We start from the raw sequence: 21,963 nt of genomic DNA, 5'->3' as shown, positions 1-21,963 counted from the left end.
ATGAAATTATTTCTATAATACATGGTTTAAATAAAATATACTAAATTATAAGGTTTTTTTTATAATCAATTAATACTAAGCATATTCAGCTTCAATTGACGATTTTGTTTAATATTAATTAATTTTTGTTCCAGCGAATTAAAATAAAATCAGTTTACATTAAAATTTAGTTCTCATGGTTTTGGAGATAGTTCTAAAGCCCACTTGGTTTACGAGTAACATACACTGAAAAGTCCATCAGTCAATGCTTAGTTTAGTTTAGTTTAGTTATATTAACGTCCCGTTGTAAAGCAACACTAGGGCTATTTTTGGGACGGACCTTGTAATTTTGAACCACGGTCAGATGACGAGGACGACAACTGAGCTGGCACCCTCCTCTCCACACCACGCCACACCAGCGGGAGGAAGTTTGGCCCAACGGATTTAACGTGCAACAGACCTCCTTACACGACGGTTCTTCGGTGGAATCGGGTCTCGAACCTGAAACCGTACGGCTCACAAGCCGAGACCTTACCACCAGGCCACCGCGGCTTAAGTCCATCAGTCAAGGACTAATCAATAAAGAGGATTGCAAGCATCTTCATCTATTTCGAATCAAATAATTATCCGACTTATTTCAAACATAAGGGTTAGATTGCAATTCTGTTGGGATTAAAGGGAAAAATGGGTCTACATTTCACTTATATGTAGACTAGGAAAACCTTCAGCAGCCAACAGAGAATTTGTCATCAAAGAACACATCGACCTATAAATATTTGAACAATGCTAGCTAAGATAATCACAGGGAAAAAAATATTCCCTTTTTTTCTCCTGACGGTGTTTCTATTAACGAAATATACTTATAATAATAAACAAATGAAAGTAAGCTTTTAAAATCGAAAGATGAAACTGAACTCAAAGTAACAATAATACAGTCAAAATAAATTCAAAGGAGTCCACATTTATATAAATTTATAACAGAATATAATTGGTCTAATCGAACAAATATAGCATCAATTATCAAAATTGCAAGCTAAAAAGACAATAAAGGATGCAAGTTAATTAAAATTAACCCTTTCTAGGGTCGTGGGAAGTATTCTTTCCACCAAATTTATCAATCTTTGTATGAATATATGTAGGTTGGCATAAGTTCTGAGAAATTTTTTTAGAAAGACAGAAACTTAGATGCTTCAGTTCTTTATCTTGCACAAAATGATGTGTCTTGATTTGTTACTAAATTATTAATTAACGAAATTAATTAATTAATCAAGTTAAAATTATCTAAGAAGTTAAATGAATCCCTTTCCTTATTTTAATATCAAGCCTAAAAATATTTTAACATAATATGACTAGAAAAAAATGGCCTTTTAAAAGGTTAAACAAAACGGAGAAAAACTTTGTTTGAACAGCTTGTTATAAAAAGAAGCTTATCTGACAGCCACTAACACAGTCGCCAACAAGTACAAATTGAAGCAAACATCTGATTGCAAGAAAATCTGAACTTTTCGTTGATTTCTCAAGAGTTAGTGTAAACATATAGGTTCATACAAACAACACACAAATTTCGCTTATGTGTTATCGAGCACATTAATTTTAAACTGAAACATTCCGCTGTAGATTGCAGCAATTTAAACTATAATTTTTAAAGAATTTTAAAAAGATTCTGGGTAAAAGTTTTTCCCCACCAATCATTTAATAAAATTCACGTTTTTAAGCGTTTTATTTCAATAAAGGCATTTTTAATGAAAGTGTATTCATTAAAAATACATTTATTATTTGCAAAGAATGTATCCTATTCTAGAAAATCTATTGCAAAATAGTTTAACTATTTAAAATTTACTCAAATCAAAATCTTTGTTAATTCACTTATTCAATGTAAAAAGAAAATGTGAATAAGATAGGGGGAAAAAAAAAACTTGTTTTTTACATTTCAGCCTCATTTTCAAATCGTCACTTTTAAATTGCTTTCGTTTAAAAAAAAGTAAAGAAACCAAGACAACGGAAATATTTTTGAACTATTTTCGTCAGCTCTAACATCTCCTTGGAAATGGAACAGAAGAAAATTGGAAATAAAGTGAGAGTCTCTTTAGTATACGACATTCCAAGAAACTGCACTCAAATGATGCACTATCGAATCTTGGTCCAAAATAAAATACCAACTTAATACGTAATGATAATTAATTATTTTTAAAGAGATTTGAAAAGTTCATTTGTAAATAACAGCACAACAAGTAAAGAGACTATTCCAATATCTCTTCCTGGATAAACATATATATTTTTAGAAACTTTTTCTTCCTGGAATTTTTTTCAGAATATATTACTTATTTATAATTCTCAATACTGAATCAACTTCAATATTATATATTACTACCTTTAGTGAACAAAGTATCTAAAAATATATATGTTTAGCCAAGAAGAAATATTGAAATGAAAATGCTCTAACTATCATTGCTTGGTGAGCAAATTTTCAGTTAAATATTTATATAACTTGATATTAAAGGGTTTCTGGGTAAAATGCTCTTAAACTTGAAATTCTCATAATTATATAAGGCATTTTACTCTAAAACCCTTACACAATTCTAATCATGATGCATTTTTTTTTTTTTGTCTAAATTCTTAGTCCAATTGTACGCCCAAATCTAACCAGCCGAGTGCTTCAATTTTCAGCCAGTATCCTTATACGTTTAATTATATCACAAGAAATAGTAAAAGCATTTGAAAATAGGAGAAATTTAAAAATTTTCACCAATGCTTGATTCTGAACCAAAATCTTAATTGTAAATACAACTGACTTAATATGAGAAAAAATAAGCCAGGATGAAATAATAGTAGCAACAATGAACACGATTTGAATTTCACTTCAAAATGAAATATATTGTAGTAAAATGAACTCTCATCTTTTTAAACACTGATTAAAAATACAATAAAAATCCACAGCAAATAAATAAATAAATAAAAAATGGTATAATTGAAAAAAATATTTTTTTGAAGTTGATGCAAAAAATCTTTTTATGGAGTAACAATATTTTCGAAAGTTAGCAGGGGAAAACGTCAAAATCTCGTTTCATTTCTTATTAATTAAAATTCGAATAAAAAATTTTAAAAAATCGTTTCGACTTGACCATTTTTATTCTTCAAAGTATATATGAGGCAAGTTTAGGAGGTTTAAGTCAAACGTCTAAAGCAGCAGCCCACATCCATCCTTATTAATAGAAGTGATAATTAAATCGCAACAGATAAAAATTAATATAATTATTTTTATTCCAATAGCCTTAATATCTGTCTGCAGATTGTGTTTGTACTTCATACTCAAAATCCCTATAAATTTTAATGTAGGTGATAAAAATTTCCGAGATCTGGGCTTTATATTTATAAATGAACAATAATCACCTATTTTTTTTAACTATAGTGTTTTATCAAATAATAATTAAAAATAAAAATACTTTCCTTTATGTAGATTTTTTCCTGACTGAAAATTAATGCTTTCATACAAAGAAAAAATGAGAAATATAAAATGTATAAGTTTACAAGTGGATGGACCATTTAAAGAATAAGGCTTCATAAATACATTATGACTGCTTTAGAATTTCATTCGAACGTCCACCTGTCCGAAAACAACGATTTTTCACTTTTGTAACAAGTGACGAAATTCAACCAAAAAAAAAAAAGTTGAAATGAATAACGTTATGACGTTAAAAAGTCAAATATATTTTGTATTTCCATTAGTATTTGTTCATGAAAGAGAATATGAACAAGAGTGTAGTAGCTACACCGTCCAAATGATTATATATGGCCACAGAAGATCGATTTTCTGAAGTTATTGTTGAAAGAAGAATACATGAGAATGTCTACCTGTATTTAAGCTCACTTCTGTGCACAGAAATCATCATTTAACACCGCACGACCAAAAAAAAATTTAGGCCCTGATTCAATAAGGATCGCGCTATTTACTAATTAATTCTGATTCGGACTATCACTGATTCTCGATGTACAAAAGATTCAATGTTTCTTTCGACAGAAAAGGTATACTTTGGTCTGCGCAGACATTATGCTAGATAGACGCTCTGACCCCTTTGTTTTTGGTATAGACTCCGTGATTGCTAGAGAACTCTGAGAATGAGATTTTGGAGCCTTAAGTCAACAGTTTCGGCGACACAATCTTCACTGTTCTCTTTTTTATGGATGAAACTTTCACCTACATAGGGCTAATATGGTTGATGAATTTCTGGAAAGTGATGACATTCATCGAATGCATTGGACAAAAAGCAAGTAATCTAATCTTTTAAATCTTCTCTCTCATCTAAGCAATCTTCATCTTGTTGGAAAGGCTAATGAAACTCGCCTTCCTCCTCCCAGAACCACTAAGCACATGAAAAACAGTGTTATTAGAATAATGGGATAAACTGCAACAGGTAAATTTCCTCATTCCCAGTATAAATTCAACTTGTGAAGTTATATATTTGTCAAAGAAGATAGTACTAAATTTTATTTTATACTAGCCGCCTTTGGCGACCAGCCGGTTCACCAGTATTACCACTCGCTACAATTTTCAATTAAATATTTTCAGTAACTTGTCTCTTAATAGCTTCTCAAACAAAACATTTTTAATCTTCAAATTTTGATAGTCATACTAAACTTATACTGTTGTTTAGATCGTTTACTATATATATATTTTCCTAATTTGTTGTCATTTCCGGTAAAACTTCAACTTTAGTTTAAAGTGGAAATGCTGAGATTGCAATTAATATAAAGATATTTTTTAATTAAACCAAGCGTTTTATTTTATTTATCATTTTTATTGTTATTTATTTATATTATTATTGAATACGAGTACTGCAAACAGAATCGCTCGGTATTTAAGTCTTATGTGAATTACAAAATATTTTTCATAATTTATGTAATATCTCAAAGAATAATTCAACAAAAATTTCTCAGATTCAGCATAAAATTCAGTTTTTAGTTTTGCTTTCAAGAGGATTGAACTGAAATCCATAATAATATTTTGTTCCAGCCTATAAATATATTTCAAAAATTATGAAGTCTAAATTTAATGTAGTAAGGTATCATATTCTGAGAAATATTCTGGACACACCAAATTTTAAATAAATGAATGAATGTTTCTATTTTCAACGATCAACTAATTCTGATTTATGAAGTTTTGAATTTTAAAAATTTAGAAAAACTCAACATTTTCACAATTTTAGTCCAATTAATCTTGAGAAACCTGCGCGCTGATTGGCGTATTTTCTTTGAAACGATCGATGAAAAATCTAAAATTATCCTTTTTTATTGAATAGTGATATTCAAATTTTCATAAATCAGTCAGTTTAAGTGATTGATTTATGTTAAAGCTGCTTAAGAAAAAACACCGTTTTCTTTCGCTTTTTATATTAAAATAGAAAAACGATATCCCACCGGTAAAAAATTCAAACTTTGTTTATTCCATCTTGGGATTGATCTACAAGTTGCCATCTACAAAATGAGACAGCAAAAAATATTTCTTAAATAACGTTGCCATTCTAAAATAAACAAATAAATAAAATAAAATATTAATACATTTTCAACATCCTCCCACCTTTTGATTATAAATAATAATCAAAATATAATACTATTAGTTAAACACAGTTAAGAGATTCAATAAATGGCAACGTTTTACAAATTTTCAATTAATATTTAAATATAAAAATGAAAATTAATGTGAAAATGTCCAATCAAAAACAAAATAAATCACAAGTTCAGTCTCTCTGGCAATTTAATTCTTCTTCCGGCTCTACTAAATTTCATCTCGTTGCCAGAAGTACTGTCAGAAGTTTTGGTGATGTCATTTGACTTATTCAAATCATCTGGTGTCATCGAAGTGGAGAAGTCATCAGAGGATGTTAACTCTAATGGATATATTCTTTGAATTGGTCGCAGGAAATTCTGCTGTGAAGTTTGCACTCGAACAAGTCGTACATGTCCATCTTTACCTGGTATGATTTCTGTGATACGACCTAAAGGCCAGACAAGTCTCTTTTTATTATCTGCTCCCACCATAACAATGTCACCAACAGTAACTGTACATTTTCTTGATTTTTTATTTCTCCGCTGTATGAGAGCACCCAAATACTCAGATCTGAAACGATTTCTTAAGTCTTTAAGCACTGATTGTCTGTATTTGAATCTATTGCTCACAGAATTTTGCTCTACAGCATCTATATCAGGAAGATTGCATTCATGCACATCTTGTATGAACATCGATGGAGAAATTGGTTTTATAGCTTCCTCTTCGCAAATGTAAGTTAGAGGTCTTGAGTTGATTACACGCTCGCAGTCTGCCAAAACCGTTATCATCTCCTCATAATTGAGACGTGCATGTCCTAACACTTTCTTCAAAAGATCTTTTAAAATTCTAATTAATCTCTCCCACCATCCGCCCCACCAGGCAGCAGTTGGAGGATTAAACTTCCAGTCAATAGAGTTTATTGCTCCATATTTTTGGATGCGGTTCCAATCCAGTTGTTTTAAATAGTTGGCTGCTCCAACAAAATTGGAGCCATTATCGCAGTATATTGTTGTGCATCTTCCCCTGCGAGAAACAAATCTCCTAAAGGCCATTAAAAAAACATCAGTCGATGCAGCAGTAACAAGCTCGAAATGAACTGCTCTGTACACTGCACAAGTAAAAATTAGAACCCAGCTCTTCTTGTCTTTAAGGAATAAAGGTCCAGCCATATCAACGCCAGTTATCTGAAACACCGCAGCATCCTTTACTCTATTTTCTGGAAGGGGGGGACTTATAACTTCTATGTTCTTTGAGCTATATCTTTTACACGTAATGCAATTGGCCACCACATGTTTCACCGCTTTTCTTCCATTTAGGATCCAGTACTTTTCTCTAAGTGCATTCAATAGTATCTGGACTCCAGCATGACAGTTCTTAACGTGAGCATTATAGATTAACCGCTTTACCACTTCATGCTTCGGAGGAAGAACAATAGGTTTAAGAAAATCTTCACTGTCCTTGCGATAAATAATTTTAGTTTTCAAACGGATGATGCCAAGATCGTCTTTAAATACTTGTAGGGTTTTTAATCTCTTTTCTTCTTCTGGGAGAAAAGACTCATTCTGTATCATAAATAAAACCTTCATTTCTGCTTCCTGAAATTCTGTAGCGGTTAATTCACCATGCTTCTTCTCAGTTATATTTTTGCAGTTGTTCATGAAGCGGAGGATCCATGCAACAAGACGAACTATTCTATCATAGTTCGAAAAATATCTGTAGTACCAGTTTGCAACACCACGGGCTTCATTATTTGATAATATAAAAGTCGTCTTAGACTTTTCCTTTCTAATCTCTTCTTCATTCCAATCATGGTTGGTGGAACCCATAATGTTTTGAAATTCAAAAGCATTTTTCATCCATTGTGGACCCTCCCACCATCTTAGGGAGACTAGATGTTTTGCCTTGCAGCCCCTGGAAGGTAAATCTGCCGGATTCTTATCACCAGGTATGTGTCTCCATGATGTAGGATTACTCAACTTCCTTATCTCTTGGACTCTGTTCCTAACGAAGACAGACCAATTTTCTTCTCGTAATATCCATGCAAGCACTGTTGTAGAATCACTCCAGTAATATATCGTAACATTTTTCCAACCAAGAGCTTCAACAACTGAATTCGCTAGCCTCGCTCCAATCACCGCCGCAAGAAGTTCCATTCTTGGGATAGTTGTGCCTCTTAAAGGAGCCACTCGAGATTTCGCTGCAAGTAGAAATAGCTCGATTCGACCATTATTTTCTATTCTAAGGAATGTAACAGCAGCATATGCATCTTTGCTTCCATCAACAAACGTATGAATAGTGCAGTTGCTTATATCTTTTGAAGAAGCTTGAACACACCTAGGAATCTGTATGTCAGACAAATGCTTAAGTTCTTGAAACCACTGTAGAAATTCTTTACGAAGCTCACCAGTTACTTCTTCATCCCAACTTGTACCTAATGTCCATGCCTTTTGTAGCATTATTTTCGGACAGAGCATCACTGGTGCAGTGAATCCAAAAGGATCAAATACTTTATGTACTGTAGATAACATACTCCTTTTAGTTACTTTTTCCACATTAATGCCATCCAGCCATTTCATGTTAATTTTCAAAGTGTCTAATTTCTTATTCCAAATAAGACCTAATACCTGAGTTTCTTCCTTTGAATTAGTTTCACAGTCGCCAGACCATTCCCATTCTCTAAGATCAAAACCACCTTTTGCCATCAAGGTTTTAGAATTGTCAATGAATCGATCTAATTGGTCTTTACTGTCGACACTAGTAACGACATTATCAATGTAGAAACTCTCCAAAAGTCTTTTCTTCAAAGATTTTTCAAATCCTTCACATTTTTGAATATGGTACTCAATTACTGAAGCTAAAAGAAAAGGGCTACATTTTACCCCAAAAACAACTCTTGTGTGACGAAAAACTCTCAATTTCTTTTCTTCTCTATTTTCCCACCACAAAAACCGAAGGAAGTCTCTATCCTCTTTACGAATACTAATTTGCAGAAAAGCTTTCCTGATGTCAGCTATAACGCCAAGCTGTCCCTCTCTGAATCGAAGAAGAATATTTGGAATAAGCTCAATGAGATTAGGACCACATTCCAAGCACTGATTCAAAGATGGATAATTTGCTAATCTCGCTGAAGCGTCAAACACCGGACGAATTGGAGTAGTGCTGCTGCTTAGTTTTATCACTGCACGGTGAGGTAAATAATTACCATAAGAGTTCATTTCGTTGGTAGGAACTTCCTCGATTATGTCTTCATCTAACCAATTTAGAAGAATATTTTCTTATTTCTCATACATATTCATAGCTATAAGTTTTGAGGTAGTGTAGTCGAGCCTTTTCCTCGCCAAATCCAAGTTGTCGGGCAAAGGTGACTTATCATCAGACCATGGTAAACAAACCTCATATCGACCATCTTTATTAATTGTTACCGTTTCTAGAAAATGCTCCTTGGTCCGAAGATCAATCTCGTTCTTAGATTTTTTCTCAACAGGATCATTGATTCCGATTGAATCTAATTTCCATAAATTTGTGATTTCAGCTTCATTTACAAATAAGGACAGCACTGTTAAAGCCAGGTTTTCTTCCGAAGATTCTTCCTGTGGTACCTTACCCATTAATGTCCATCCTAAGAAAGTTTCTACAGCGACAAGACCTGAAGATAAGACTTTTCTTTTGCCAGTTAACATTTTCCCCATAACGTCAGCTCCAATTAGAATATCAATGCCTTCACAAGTATCGCTAATATCAGTTAGATTAATCTGATTTTCCTCTAATTCTTTTATCCAGGGACCTTTAAAAACCGGTCTAATATTGTCACAAATGATAGATTGATCCAGAACTTCAAAATTACAGCCGAAATTTCCAATCAAATTTCTCAATTTTACTTTATAACAATTATGTTTAAATTCATTAGTGATAACGCCACCAAAAAGAGAATGTACCAATTTTTCACATCGAACGGGTATATAATTCATTTCTTCAGCTACACTTTTCAAAATGTAAGATTTATGTGATGCAGAATCAAAAAGTAACCTCACAATTTTCTGTTTATTATCCGATACCAGTTTAGCTTTGAGAGTTTGAAGAAATATCTTAGGGCTGTGTTTATTAAAATTAGCCATATTAACATCTAGTGCGGGTTTATCTTCTTTTCCCTCTACAGACATCTTTTGCGAATCAAGCACATCACACATTATAGGAAAATGTTTTTTAGAACATATCAGGCATTTTAAAACTGCTCGGCATCTTTTAACTGCGTGAAATGGCGATAAACATGCAAAGCAGCATCGTTTTTCCTTGACTATTTTTTGTCTTTCCGATAGAGTCATTTTTTGAGCCGTAAAGCAATCTGAACTTGAATGTTTACCACCGCAAAAAACGCAAGATTTCTTTACATCTTTATCTGCAGCAGTCGTTAACAAACCTATAGCTGTAGGTACTTTATTTCTAAAATTCTCCGAGCTATATTGTTTCTTTTTCAAAGGTCTGTATTCTTGGCCCTTTCCTAAACCGAAACCGGCTACAGCCAAACATATTCTTTCTTCTCCTTCAACTTCCGTTTTCAAAAATTGCATCAAATTATCCAATCTTCCTTTCGCGTCAGAGTTAATACTGGAAATATTACTACGATTCCAAGCCTTTAAAAATTCAGCTGGGAAACACGATTCAACCATAGGATACAAAATGGATGCACATTTATCTGTGGTTACACCTAATGTTTCTAATGCTCGTAAATATGATTCAAGCTTATCATACAAAGAAGTTAATGAAAATGTTTCTTTTGTTTGCACAGAAATAATTAATTTTAATAATTCTCTCACATATACTTCCACTAAAATATCTTCTCTACCAAAACGCGATTTTAAACCATCAATAGCCTTTTGATAGTTGGCGCCAGTTGGCGGAAAACTTTCAACAACCTCTCTAGCACGAGAACCAGAAATTGTTGCTTGAACTAGGTACTGAAATTTGTCTTCTGGTGCGATATCCTCATCTTTATGTATTTGCTCAAATTGACTCCAAAATGGGAGCCAATCATTAATATCGTCGCCAAATTGTCTAAATTCTAATCTAGGCAGTGTAAACTTTCTCTTATAATTATTTAAATCAGCAGTAGAATTAGCAGAAAATGACTGACCTCTATTTTGAGATTGTATTCTTGCCAATTCTATTTCTTTTTCAATTTCACGCTGCAATCTTCTATCTTCCTTTTCAGCTTCAAGCTGCAATCTTCTATCTTCCTTTTCAGCTTCAAGCTGCAATCTTCTATCTTCCTTTTCAGCTTCAAGCTGCAATCTTCTATCTTCCTTTTCAGCTTCAAGCTGCAATCTTCTATCTTCCTTTTCAGCTTCAAGCTGCAATCTTTTATCTTCTTTTTCGGTTTCTTCTTTTAATTTCCTTTCCGAAATAACATTACTTAAAAGTTCTTGAACGAATTCTGGATCATTCTTATATTCACAACTTTTTAAAATAAGATTTTTTAATCCAACTATCGTAATATTTTCTGATACGTCTTCTCCAATTTCAGACGCAACGTATTTCAGATCTTCTTTTTTAAAACCTTTTATTGCTTGAAACATCTTGATTTATTTTGTTTCGAGAAAGTCCTGTCGCGGACGCCAAAAAATGTTAAAGCTGCTTAAGAAAAAACACCGTTTTCTTTCGCTTTTTATATTAAAATAGAAAAACGATATCCCACCGGTAAAAAATTCAAACTTTGTTTATTCCATCTTGGGATTGATCTACAAGTTGCCATCTACAAAATGAGACAGCAAAAAATATTTCTTAAATAACGTTGCCATTCTAAAATAAACAAATAAATAAAATAAAATATTAATACATTTTCAACAATTTAGTTGATTGGAAATTAACTCTTTTTATTTAAAATATTAGTGTTTCAAGAACATTTTGTTAAACGTGATTTCCACAGCAGAAGCTTTATGTAAAATCGAAAATTCGTCATTTATTAGAGCATTTATTGGATCAAGCTACATAAAATATAATCATTTTCCATTTAGACCATTTTAGAAGATCTGTATCTATTACTAAAAGTTTGCAAGTTAGCTGTGTGGCCTTAATTTGAATGGATATTCTGTTCATATTAAACAAAACTTGCCTTAAAATGAAACTGATTTATTGGATTAATAATATAGATAGTGTAAAAGATCATAAAATAAATTTTCTTGAATTTATTTTTTAGAAAAAATAATATTTATTTGATTCATTTCCTACAGACATGTGCTGAAAATTATATTTTTGCAGATTTCATTTCCAAAAAGATTTAATTTATTTTCAATTGGAGCTTTAATCAATGTGATGGCAACACTTTGAAAAAAGCTAATTTTTCCCCATGAACGTGCTCGTGCAGCTTAAATTTTATTTTTATATTGTACGAAAAAAATTGTTGAAAAATATAGTTAAAAAAATTAATTTAAAATAGAAATTTAATTTTAAGGTTAAAACATTGGTATCATTTAAAAGAGAAATTTTTGATCTTTAACTTGATGTAAAAATCTTTTTTGTGCGGTAATATTTTCGGAAGTTATAGCAGAAACACGTCAAAATTTCGCTTATTTTTTAAATAAATAAAATTTTAATTAAACATTCGAAAAAATAACCCCGAGGTGCACATTTCCGGCCTCCAAGGTATACACGCGCCAAATTTTGTAGCTGTTGGTCGAACGGTCTGGCCTGTAGAGCGCCAACACACACACACACACACACACACACACACACACACACACACACACTGAGCTTTATTATAAGTATAGATTGCATTTTCTGGTTTAAGTACTGCTATACTACGCACGATCATGCATATCTATCATACGTGTTTAGTTTCTTTTTGTTTTATTTCAAACCATGCGTATACCCAATTCCAATACACTTCAATAGTCTTTCAGTAATCTTGCAGATATGAGCCAAAAAAATTGTCGGATTAGTGAGAGTACCTTTTTAAAAAAACCGAAATTAATAATAAACCCTGTGTTTCTTTTGCAAAACACATAAATTAATGAAGAAAATTACATTAAATTAATATTGTAAAATATAATTCAAAATATGAGCAGCAGCCTGTAATTTAAGTCATATCAAGGCCACTGATATCAGAATGTAGTGACTTATTTATCTCTTTAAAACTTCCCACTGGTTCTTCCAAAAATGTTGGATAATTGAAAGGGTAAAATTACCGAAGAGCCGAATTTATAAGAGTTGCTTAAATGGAAAATGGGCAAGTTGGATGAAATACCTTTATTGGTAATCAAAAGAAATCCCATGGGTGTTGTAACAGGTCCCATCGCTTAGGTAGCAGGTCTATGCCTTTGCTGAAGAAAGATGGTGGTGTAGTCTTCAAGAAATCCTGCACAGCTTCCTTCACTTCATCGTCCGAATGGAAACGTGTCCCCTGTAATGCTCGCTTAAGTGGCCCAAAGATGTGGAAGTCACAGGGTGACAAATGCAGACTGTACGGCGGGGTGTTCCAAAACTTCCCAATGGAATTTTTTTAAGATTGTGTGGGTTTCACGAGAGACGTGTGGGCGGACATTGCCAGGGAGAAGGATCACCTGTTGTGTGAGAAGGCCTGGCCGTTTTCTTTTGATTGCTTTCCATAGTTTCGTCCGAATACTGCAGCATTGTGTTGAACTGATAGTGTTCCTTTGAGGCAGGAAATCAATTAAGAGTGATCCATGCAGTCGAAGAGTCAGAAACCGTATTACCTCGCGATGTTCCGATTTGGACATCTCCATGCATAAGCACAGCTTTACTTTCGATCAATATCCTCTACCATGAACAGCTTTCATTGCTGAACGCTGCATGCAGCCCTTTATATCCATGTTCGGTGACGCTGCTATAGCTGCAGTTATTCTGACGCAATCGCAAGTGACCACTTTTCATTTGAGCAACCTTTATAGATAGGCACCATGATATGTCTGGCGTTTAGGACAATACTGATAATGAATGAAAATTCTTCGAATTTTCGACACTAGTTCATAATAGCTACTCTTTTTTAAAAAAAGATATTTCATATCGATTTTAGAGTCAAGAATTTTGATATCCTTAAAAACGAATTTGACTCATAACAATACCATCTGTCCCAAATTACTTATCAAAATATTTCATTCACAAAAGAATATTTTTCTTCAAAAAAAAAATCTCATTTTTCTACATACCTAAATGAAAATTTTCCCTTTTTTTCATTCACAAACTAACACATTTGGTCGGGATACGGGCTAACGAACTGAGTTATTCAAAAATTCCGCTCCGCCCCTTTCACTAATTACGAACACTCCTGAATAATCAGAACTCATCCCCAGTCGATAAAATGACAAGATTAATGATTGCACTCTCGGCTTCACTTGGAGCTGGCCGGTTTTTCAAAAAGCACTAATTAGCGGAAGAAGATGCCGTTCATTTATCACCATTCACACGCACCTGAGGAGCGCGAAAACAGGCTTGATTAAAAATTGCGCTGCCCCGGCACAAAAGGGAGGACGTAACCAAATGTCACAGCGCCCCGTTTGTTGCTTGTAATCAAAAGAGGCACCTTGACATTTGTGGATGTCCCATGCTTTTAGATTGTTCCGATGAGAATTTCCAGCAAGTTTTAATTTCGCACGAAGCGAACGTAAGAAAGCCTTTTTAATCATCAAAAAATGTGGCCTGGCAATTTTGATGAATCTCCGTGATTTGAGTCCGATAAAATTATTCTTAGAATTGCGTCTGTAAGTCGGCATGTCTTTCGGTAAGAAAGTTAATTCAAAATATTCGATATATAATAATTCTTCCTTCATGCAATAACTTAAAGGATCGAAATTTGGCTTGTGGTATTTTCACCAAAACTGCATATTTCTATCCAATTTTGGATGATATCTGACAATTTTTACGTTCATAAACATGTGAACACGATTAACTGAAAACTGTGATGAGTTTGAAGGATAAAATTTGGTATATGGCTTTATTACTAGAATGCGAACTTGAATTAGATTTCGAAAAAAAGTCAAAAAGAAACTCATTGCTTATCAGTTTGTCTTTTTATATATATGCGACCCAATGATTCAAAAGCACAACAAGTTGGAGTAATAAAATTTGGCATTTTGTCTTGACGTTACAATTCTAGGTACATACCGAATTTCGAATCGAATCGGTCAACACGGTTCAAAATATGTACTTGATTCTCTTTTTTACATCGAAGCTGAATGCAAAGCGGATCAAATCGAAATATATACATATATATATTGTAGGACTGGGGGGGGGGGGACAAAATGCCCATTCAATCCCATTTGGATCAGTGTCTAGGGTACTGATTAAGAAACTTTTGAAGAAAAACAAATAATTTATTTACAGTAAACACGATTAAAAGAACATTAACAATTAGGACGGGAAAGATTATTTACATTAAAGTTAAAAGTAAAATATTTAGATGGCACAAAGGGCGAAGCCTAACAAGATGTCTGCTCATAGCTAAACTATGCAACGCCTCTCTGCTCTCGAGCGAATGCCAACAGCTCGCTTTATACAAAATTTATGGTCACGTGACTTAGCACTTTCGATTAGTAGCACCCATGGTGCCATCTATTACAATACAATAAAACTAAATTGAATTGGATGCATTCAGTTTAACAGTGGAATGGTAATGGCCACTAATTAAAACTCTACATTATATATATATATATATATATATATATATATATATATATATATATATATATATATATATATATATATATATATACACACACACACGCACGCACGCACGAAAAAATTGGAAGGTGAACATTTCCGTTAATCCTATCATCATCATCATTATTATTATTAATACACTATTGTCCCGTATAAATTGTTTTCATATAATTGTCCTCGTATTTTGTCTGGTATAAATTGAAATTTCTACGTTTTAACATGATTATATTTATAAGGCACGTGTATTATCTATAAATTGCAGCAAGCACAATGAAAATTAAAATTCTTTCAAAAAACGCTTTTATAGGCTAGTTCGTTGAATCTAGAGCTACAAAATGTATCACGTTATTACTTCCTGGATATTCACTAGGAAAATGTTTTCAAATATTTATTAGAATTTTTAAATAAAAATCAACCAGAATTTTAATGCTTTTCGTCAATAACTTCGATGCATATTTTGCGCTAAAAATATTTTTATACCACTTTAAAATTAAAATTGTAAGCTTTTCAATGATACCAGTTTTAGTTTCAAACGTTTTCTCGAATTTCAATGCATTTCTGAAAATATTTTTAATTACATTTTACAATATTTTTCATTGTTTTAATTACTGGGTTTATATTCATGCACGTTGCGATGTGATTAAATAAATATTTTTTTTATCGTACTAAATAAATACTTTTTGTGTGTATGTTCCATCGCTGTTATTGAAGTAAAATAAAGATAAATGAATCAAGCTGAAAGATTAGAATTCTACAAAGTTTTGAACTTGGAAATCGAATTCCTTTCAAATTTTCTCAAACCTCCCGAGTGGAAAAAACAAAGCATTTGGAATTAGATATGCTTGTTTGTCTGTGGGTATGTAATAAATTCAATTTATCTACGTTCGAAAAATAATTATTTTCTAATCACTTCCAATTCCGGTTTCACTATGACTCCTGAGTTGCGCGGATTTTATTTCCCACATGCCGAACCAAAACCCTGTTTCAGTGGATTCCTTTCTGAATCGATTTGAGTTCATATTACTTTTCGAATGCTCTCTTTCTCCTTTACTGAATTTCTCTTCAGGTACACTGCGCTCGTGATAGCTGTTATAAAGAAATTTTTATAGTTATACATACTGAAATCTTTTTGCAATATCATGAAGAAAAAAAAACATTCATGCCTGCTCCTTTTTAAATTAAAGAATATTTTGATTGTTTTTGATAACGTAGGTGAATATATTGATGAATTTTGCTAAGTGATTATTTCAACGAGGTATTAGAACCAAAAACAATCATACCTTTGAAATTCATGAGAAATGTATCTACGTTTGATCTAATTTTCAAAAACTTAATTTTATTTTTAAAAAAATGATTATGTGTCTCTCACGGATTAAGTATTCTCTCAATAATAACAAGTGTATAATAAAGATAAAATTACAAGCGCTCATTTGAATGAATAATTAGATTCTTTAAGCAGCTTTTAAGTTTTCATGAAATGAAATTTCCCAATGAAAATATTTTCCGAATTTCAATATTATTTGATCGATTCATTTATTATTAAGTATTTTGAAAATGTTGATTTTAGGATTCTGTAATATTTATAATAAAGAAAAAAAAATTAAAAATTTGAAATTTGAAAAAAAAAATTTAAAAAGTACATAAAAAATATGATTTATTTTTTTTAATCAAAAATTTAGACATAAATACAAAATTGTAAAAGTGTGAGTCCCTGAAAGTAATTAAACTATAATAAATTATAAAAGAAAAAAAAGTTTTAAACATTTATAAAAAAATTAAAATACATTACAGTTGTGATTAAAATTCAAATCAATTTTCAACATTTCATTTACACAGCCCCACGCTGTTTATTTCATTCCAGATTTTTTCATATAAAAATGACTTTTTACTTTATAGTATACTAATAAAAGCATGCCTTTCAAAAAAAGACATCTTTATTATTTATATTTTGATTCTAACCAATATCAAAGAAAACTGCAGTGAGCGTGTTGCCACGTACAAGAGAGAACATTCGCTTCGGATAAAAAAATCTATTAGTCCGTCCCTACACCCACGAAAAACGTTTTTATCCATGTTCTCCGAATAAACGTGAAATATGTTTCAGTTTGCATTAAAATGAAAGGATGTTCTTAAGAATTCTCTTTTTTATTCTGAAGAAAATCAGTTTTGGTCCCGTTATTTACGTTTTCAATTTGGTACTTTTCGCAAGATATGTTTTATTCATAAGGTTTTTGCATCGACTAAAAAATAATAAATGTAGTGGGGGGAGGGCGATTGAAAGGAGAATAAGAATAAATTGTAGGGGTTTTGTTCTACATGTATCCTTTTTGAAAAGGGAGAGAGTTTTATTTTTAGGAAAGATATTCGATTGTAGTTTGCAGAATCCTTTACGAAATATTTTCTCCGTCGTGAGAATGAAAATCTAGTAATTTTTTAAAGCAATTTTCTGCTCCAGAAAGAATTTTTTAATATCGTTTGTCGTTTTAAATTTTAGTTTCATAAATTCTAAGGATAAAATACATATTCTGCATTTGATTTAATGTGACTGTAAAGAGAATGTGGTATTTAAACATACTCGTTTTAAGCAAAATTTATATCAAACAAAGATATAAATTTTGATATCTTTTGACTCAATACGATATGATAAAATTTGACTCGATATGATAAAAAAATGTATCATAAAAAAGTGTATCACTTTTTACCATAAAATTATAGATCTGATAATAAATTTTGATACTTCATATATTTGTATATATAAAATATACCTTACACTGACAACTCCGACCCGCCGGAAAGCACACGGAAAAATCTGACTAACCGGACCGCTGCAACAGCAACACGGGCGGGAACTGTGGTGGAGTCTTAAGGGCCATTACCGACCAAGGTACAACCCTATCTTTAGGAAATAAGTCCCGACATCGATGGGAGGAGCAGATCCCCACCTTTTTCTGTATCCATCAGGGTGGCGAGAACCAACCATCATTCCGGAAGCTTCTCATTACCAGGTTCCCCCCGGGGAAATACATTTAATAACATAATATATCCTTCTTTAATTTGACTTTTCGCTTCAGTTTCGACTTATTCATATTCATTTCAATATCAAAATGTACCTATTTGTTATCTCAAATATCCGATAATACCCTGCTTAAAACTAAAACATTTTAAGATTATAATTTAAACATGCAGCGAAGTTTTTCTAAAAAGAAAACAGAACCCAAATGTTCAAAACCAGGTAGGTATACTGCCTACAGAATCCCATAAGTTAGTATATATTTCATCAAATAACAATAAAAAATACATAATAAAAAATGTCTCAAAAATTAATACGTAATAAAAAGTGCCTTAATATTTAGTCTTCTCAATTTTTTGATTTAAAAATAGAAAATGTTTTCAAACTCTCATACGAAAATTACAGAAACAACAAATTTATTCAATTCCCACTATTAGTTCACACTTTTCCTATATATCTTGTTCAAATTTTCAATCGTTAATAAAATACTTTTATTCATCCACTCAAGTTCAAATACATTTTTTAAAACTTGTAGTGGATGACACTTGATATTGATACAGTTTTTTTAAATAATAATTAATTAATTAAATTTGTAGAATAATTTCTATTTGGTCGCCAAAGTCGCCAAATTCGTCGCCATGTTACCAGATGGTCAACAAGTTTGTCGTCAAGCACTGAGATTACTGACGCGACACCCGAACATAAATAATATAAGAAAATAAGTAGGAATTGACTTAATTTTTTTATATATATATATATTACTTGTTTTTAATCTCACAGCAATGACAATGTACAACATCACATAAACTTATATTACAACCAGTTTTTTTTTATAAAGAAAGATGCATGAAATAAAATATCCAAGAACAAGTTGAGATTTACGGATAAGATTGACTATCGATTGGCATTATAAAGAAAAAATTACGTGCAACGATTATTTACCTCTTCAAAGAAGCTTAGTTGTGGGACTGGTTCTTCATAGACATTATCACAAAAATCTTTGAATAGGAGATAACCTAAAATTTAAAAAAAAGAACATGCATTAATTTAAACTGATAGCCAAGAATAAAGTGATATACAGAGAAATAAACTTGGTGATCCATAAAAATTAGACTAAATCGAAAAATCAGTTTTAAAAATATGCCTAAAAATGAGCATAGTAAAGGAAATTTATTCTATTAAAAATAAAAATAACATTGAAGATTTGTTTTGTAATAATTAACAGAATTAATAGATAATACATACTTAATAGAAACCATAAGCAATTTTAGTTTTAAAAAATTATCATAATTTAATTTCCTTTAAATATAAAAAAACAATGTCAAAAAATAAATGATTAAAAATAGCTCTGAATACAATAAATATTTCCCTTATGCGGTCTCCAAAAATGCGTTATTTTATTATAGGATTTGGCTATATATACAGAACTGATAGATCAGTTTTTTTCACTCTCCAAATATAAACAAATGAAAGTGATTTAACAGCCTTTGTCACTATATCCCACACTGTTTACATAAAAGACTTCAAGAATGATTCAGTTTGCACCTACTTTCCGATGTTTTAAACAGGAATTTCAGCCGTGTTGTTAAACATTATCGAAAGAATGGAAGAAAATGGATGTGTGCAAATGAATCAATCAAATTTTGAAAGGCGTTCAGGAGGAAGGAAATACACTTTGTTTCAAGAAATTCAACTTGCTTTCATAATTGTGCTTACGAAAAGATACTGAGAATATGAATACAATTCTTATGAGACAGCTCAGTAAATGGTTTACATTTCGATTTATAAATGTATTAATTGTTTTAGGGAATTCACAGACACATTAATGAATTGAATATTTGTGCTACTACAAGCATATTGCTTATTTTATAATTCTGCATTTATCGTTCTTTTTATACCTCTATGAATTTCTTAATTTTATTTTTCTGTTGAATAAGTTTTCATAACACCCTCATTATATAAAAAGGACCTTTATCAAATTTAACAAATTTTATTCATTGTTGATTAAGGCGAAAGCATCACAAATCAGGATTTTTATATTTATAAAATTTCTCTTAATAATTGAGCTAACAAGGTCCACCACAAATTCTTTATTAGAAAATTAAATCAATTTGTTTTTAAAATTTTCCGCATATATATCTTGAGAATTCTTATTTATTCTTTTTCTTTCTGCACTTTCACAATTTCCTTTGTTAAATTATTTTATTATTGAATTTGCTACTTAATTACAAGATAACAGGAAGGATTGTTGTTTTTTTTTAACTTTTTTTACAGTAACTGTACTAAGAGGTACAGTAAGTATTATTATAGTCAGCAGAAGGAGCGGAAGATTACTTAGTAATTTCCTCTCTATTTGCGAGAATTAGCGAGCAAGAGAACAGCAAGTACCTCATAGCTGCATAATAATAATATTTCAAAATAAGCAGTACAATTCACGTTTGAAGTGTTCAATGTTTAATAAAAAAGGGGAATATACTTATCTATGTTCTAGTACACTGTTCAGTAGTAACATTCAAGAATAAAATAAATACCTTTACGGAAAAAATTCTCTTATGGAACAAAAGTATTTTACCAAAGATCACAACTCAGAAAAACAAACAATTTTTTATAATTTTTTATGTTATTTAAGAAAAATAAAATTGATCTAAAGATAAAACTTAAACAATAAAATAATTTTTAAAAAAATACAAGGGCAAGAGAAAAAAAAATTCAAATTATCGACAAATTCAAAATAAAAATGTTAAAATTATTCAAATTTAATCGTACAAATACGGAGAATTTTTTCGCTATAATCCAAAATGAGCATGAATAAAAATTTCAACGGCAAGTCGCTGTAATTTATAAAAATATATTAAACAATCTGTTGAAATATATAAAAGTAATTTTATTTTTAAAATGTGCTATTATATAACTTATGCCACTTTAATACACAGATTCAAAATTGCTGTTATAAAACGAATTATTCATAAATTTAAAAAAGCAAAAAGAAATTTTAACAAAAGAATGAAAGAATAAAAGCATTTTTTTACAAGGATAATTCATAATGCTCTTTCTAAAACAATATATATACTATCAAAAAATATTGCAAAAAAATTCATTTTCCGATTTATTGTGCTTTTACAAACGAACGTGGTTCTATTCTTTATGGAGATCGTTTAAGGCATTGTCTATAGCGGAAATCAAAACCTATTGAGAAATGGGCTTATTAATTTCAATAACTATGAATTTTATAGCGTTTTACTTTCTCATGAGTAATATTCAAGAAGAAAAATATTATAATTATTAAAAAAATTCTGACATCAAAATATTGATCAATTTTCATGTTTAAGAATTTCACGAGTCCAATAAAGAACAGTTTTCGAATTATGTTCGTCTATATCTGAACGCGACTATTCAAAAAATCTAGAATGTTATCCATTAATAAATAAATTCCCAGATAGCATTCTGGAAATAAATTAAATATTTGTTATATAAAACTAAAAAATTCAATTTATAATAAAATTTTTAACAAAAATAAATAATACTAAAATTTTTAATAAAAATAAATAATATTAAGATTTTATCTAAAGAGTAAATCAAGATTCATAACAAAGATTTGGTTAAGATTATCTATTATATTATATCACTCTGAAAATTCTCGAAAAATGCAACAAAAAATTATCATAAAATTAAAATACTGAAATATCGGGATTTTATAATTACTTCAAAGAAAACTGTTTAATCCCCTATCATTCTGACGAAAAATTAAAATGTCCTG

General features: G+C 31.0%; 1 protein-coding gene across 1 annotated transcript in view; it reads right to left on the bottom strand.

Moving 5' to 3' along the window:
- Nucleotides 1-21,963, bottom strand: part of LOC129972307 (G protein-coupled receptor kinase 1-like) — a 182,988-nt gene that overhangs the window by 50,461 nt on the left and 110,564 nt on the right. Inside the window, exon 3 of the mRNA XM_056086396.1 lies at nucleotides 19,149-19,222. Coding sequence (XP_055942371.1) covers nucleotides 19,149-19,222 — 74 coding nt within the window. The remainder of the gene's footprint in view (nucleotides 1-19,148; nucleotides 19,223-21,963) is intronic.

The sequence above is a fragment of the Argiope bruennichi genome, chromosome 6 (assembly GCF_947563725.1).
Source record: "Argiope bruennichi chromosome 6, qqArgBrue1.1, whole genome shotgun sequence".
Taxonomy (NCBI): Eukaryota; Metazoa; Arthropoda; class Arachnida; order Araneae; family Araneidae; genus Argiope; species Argiope bruennichi.
Note: the sequence above shows the minus strand (reverse complement) of the source record. Positions and strands in the feature narration are given on the sequence as shown.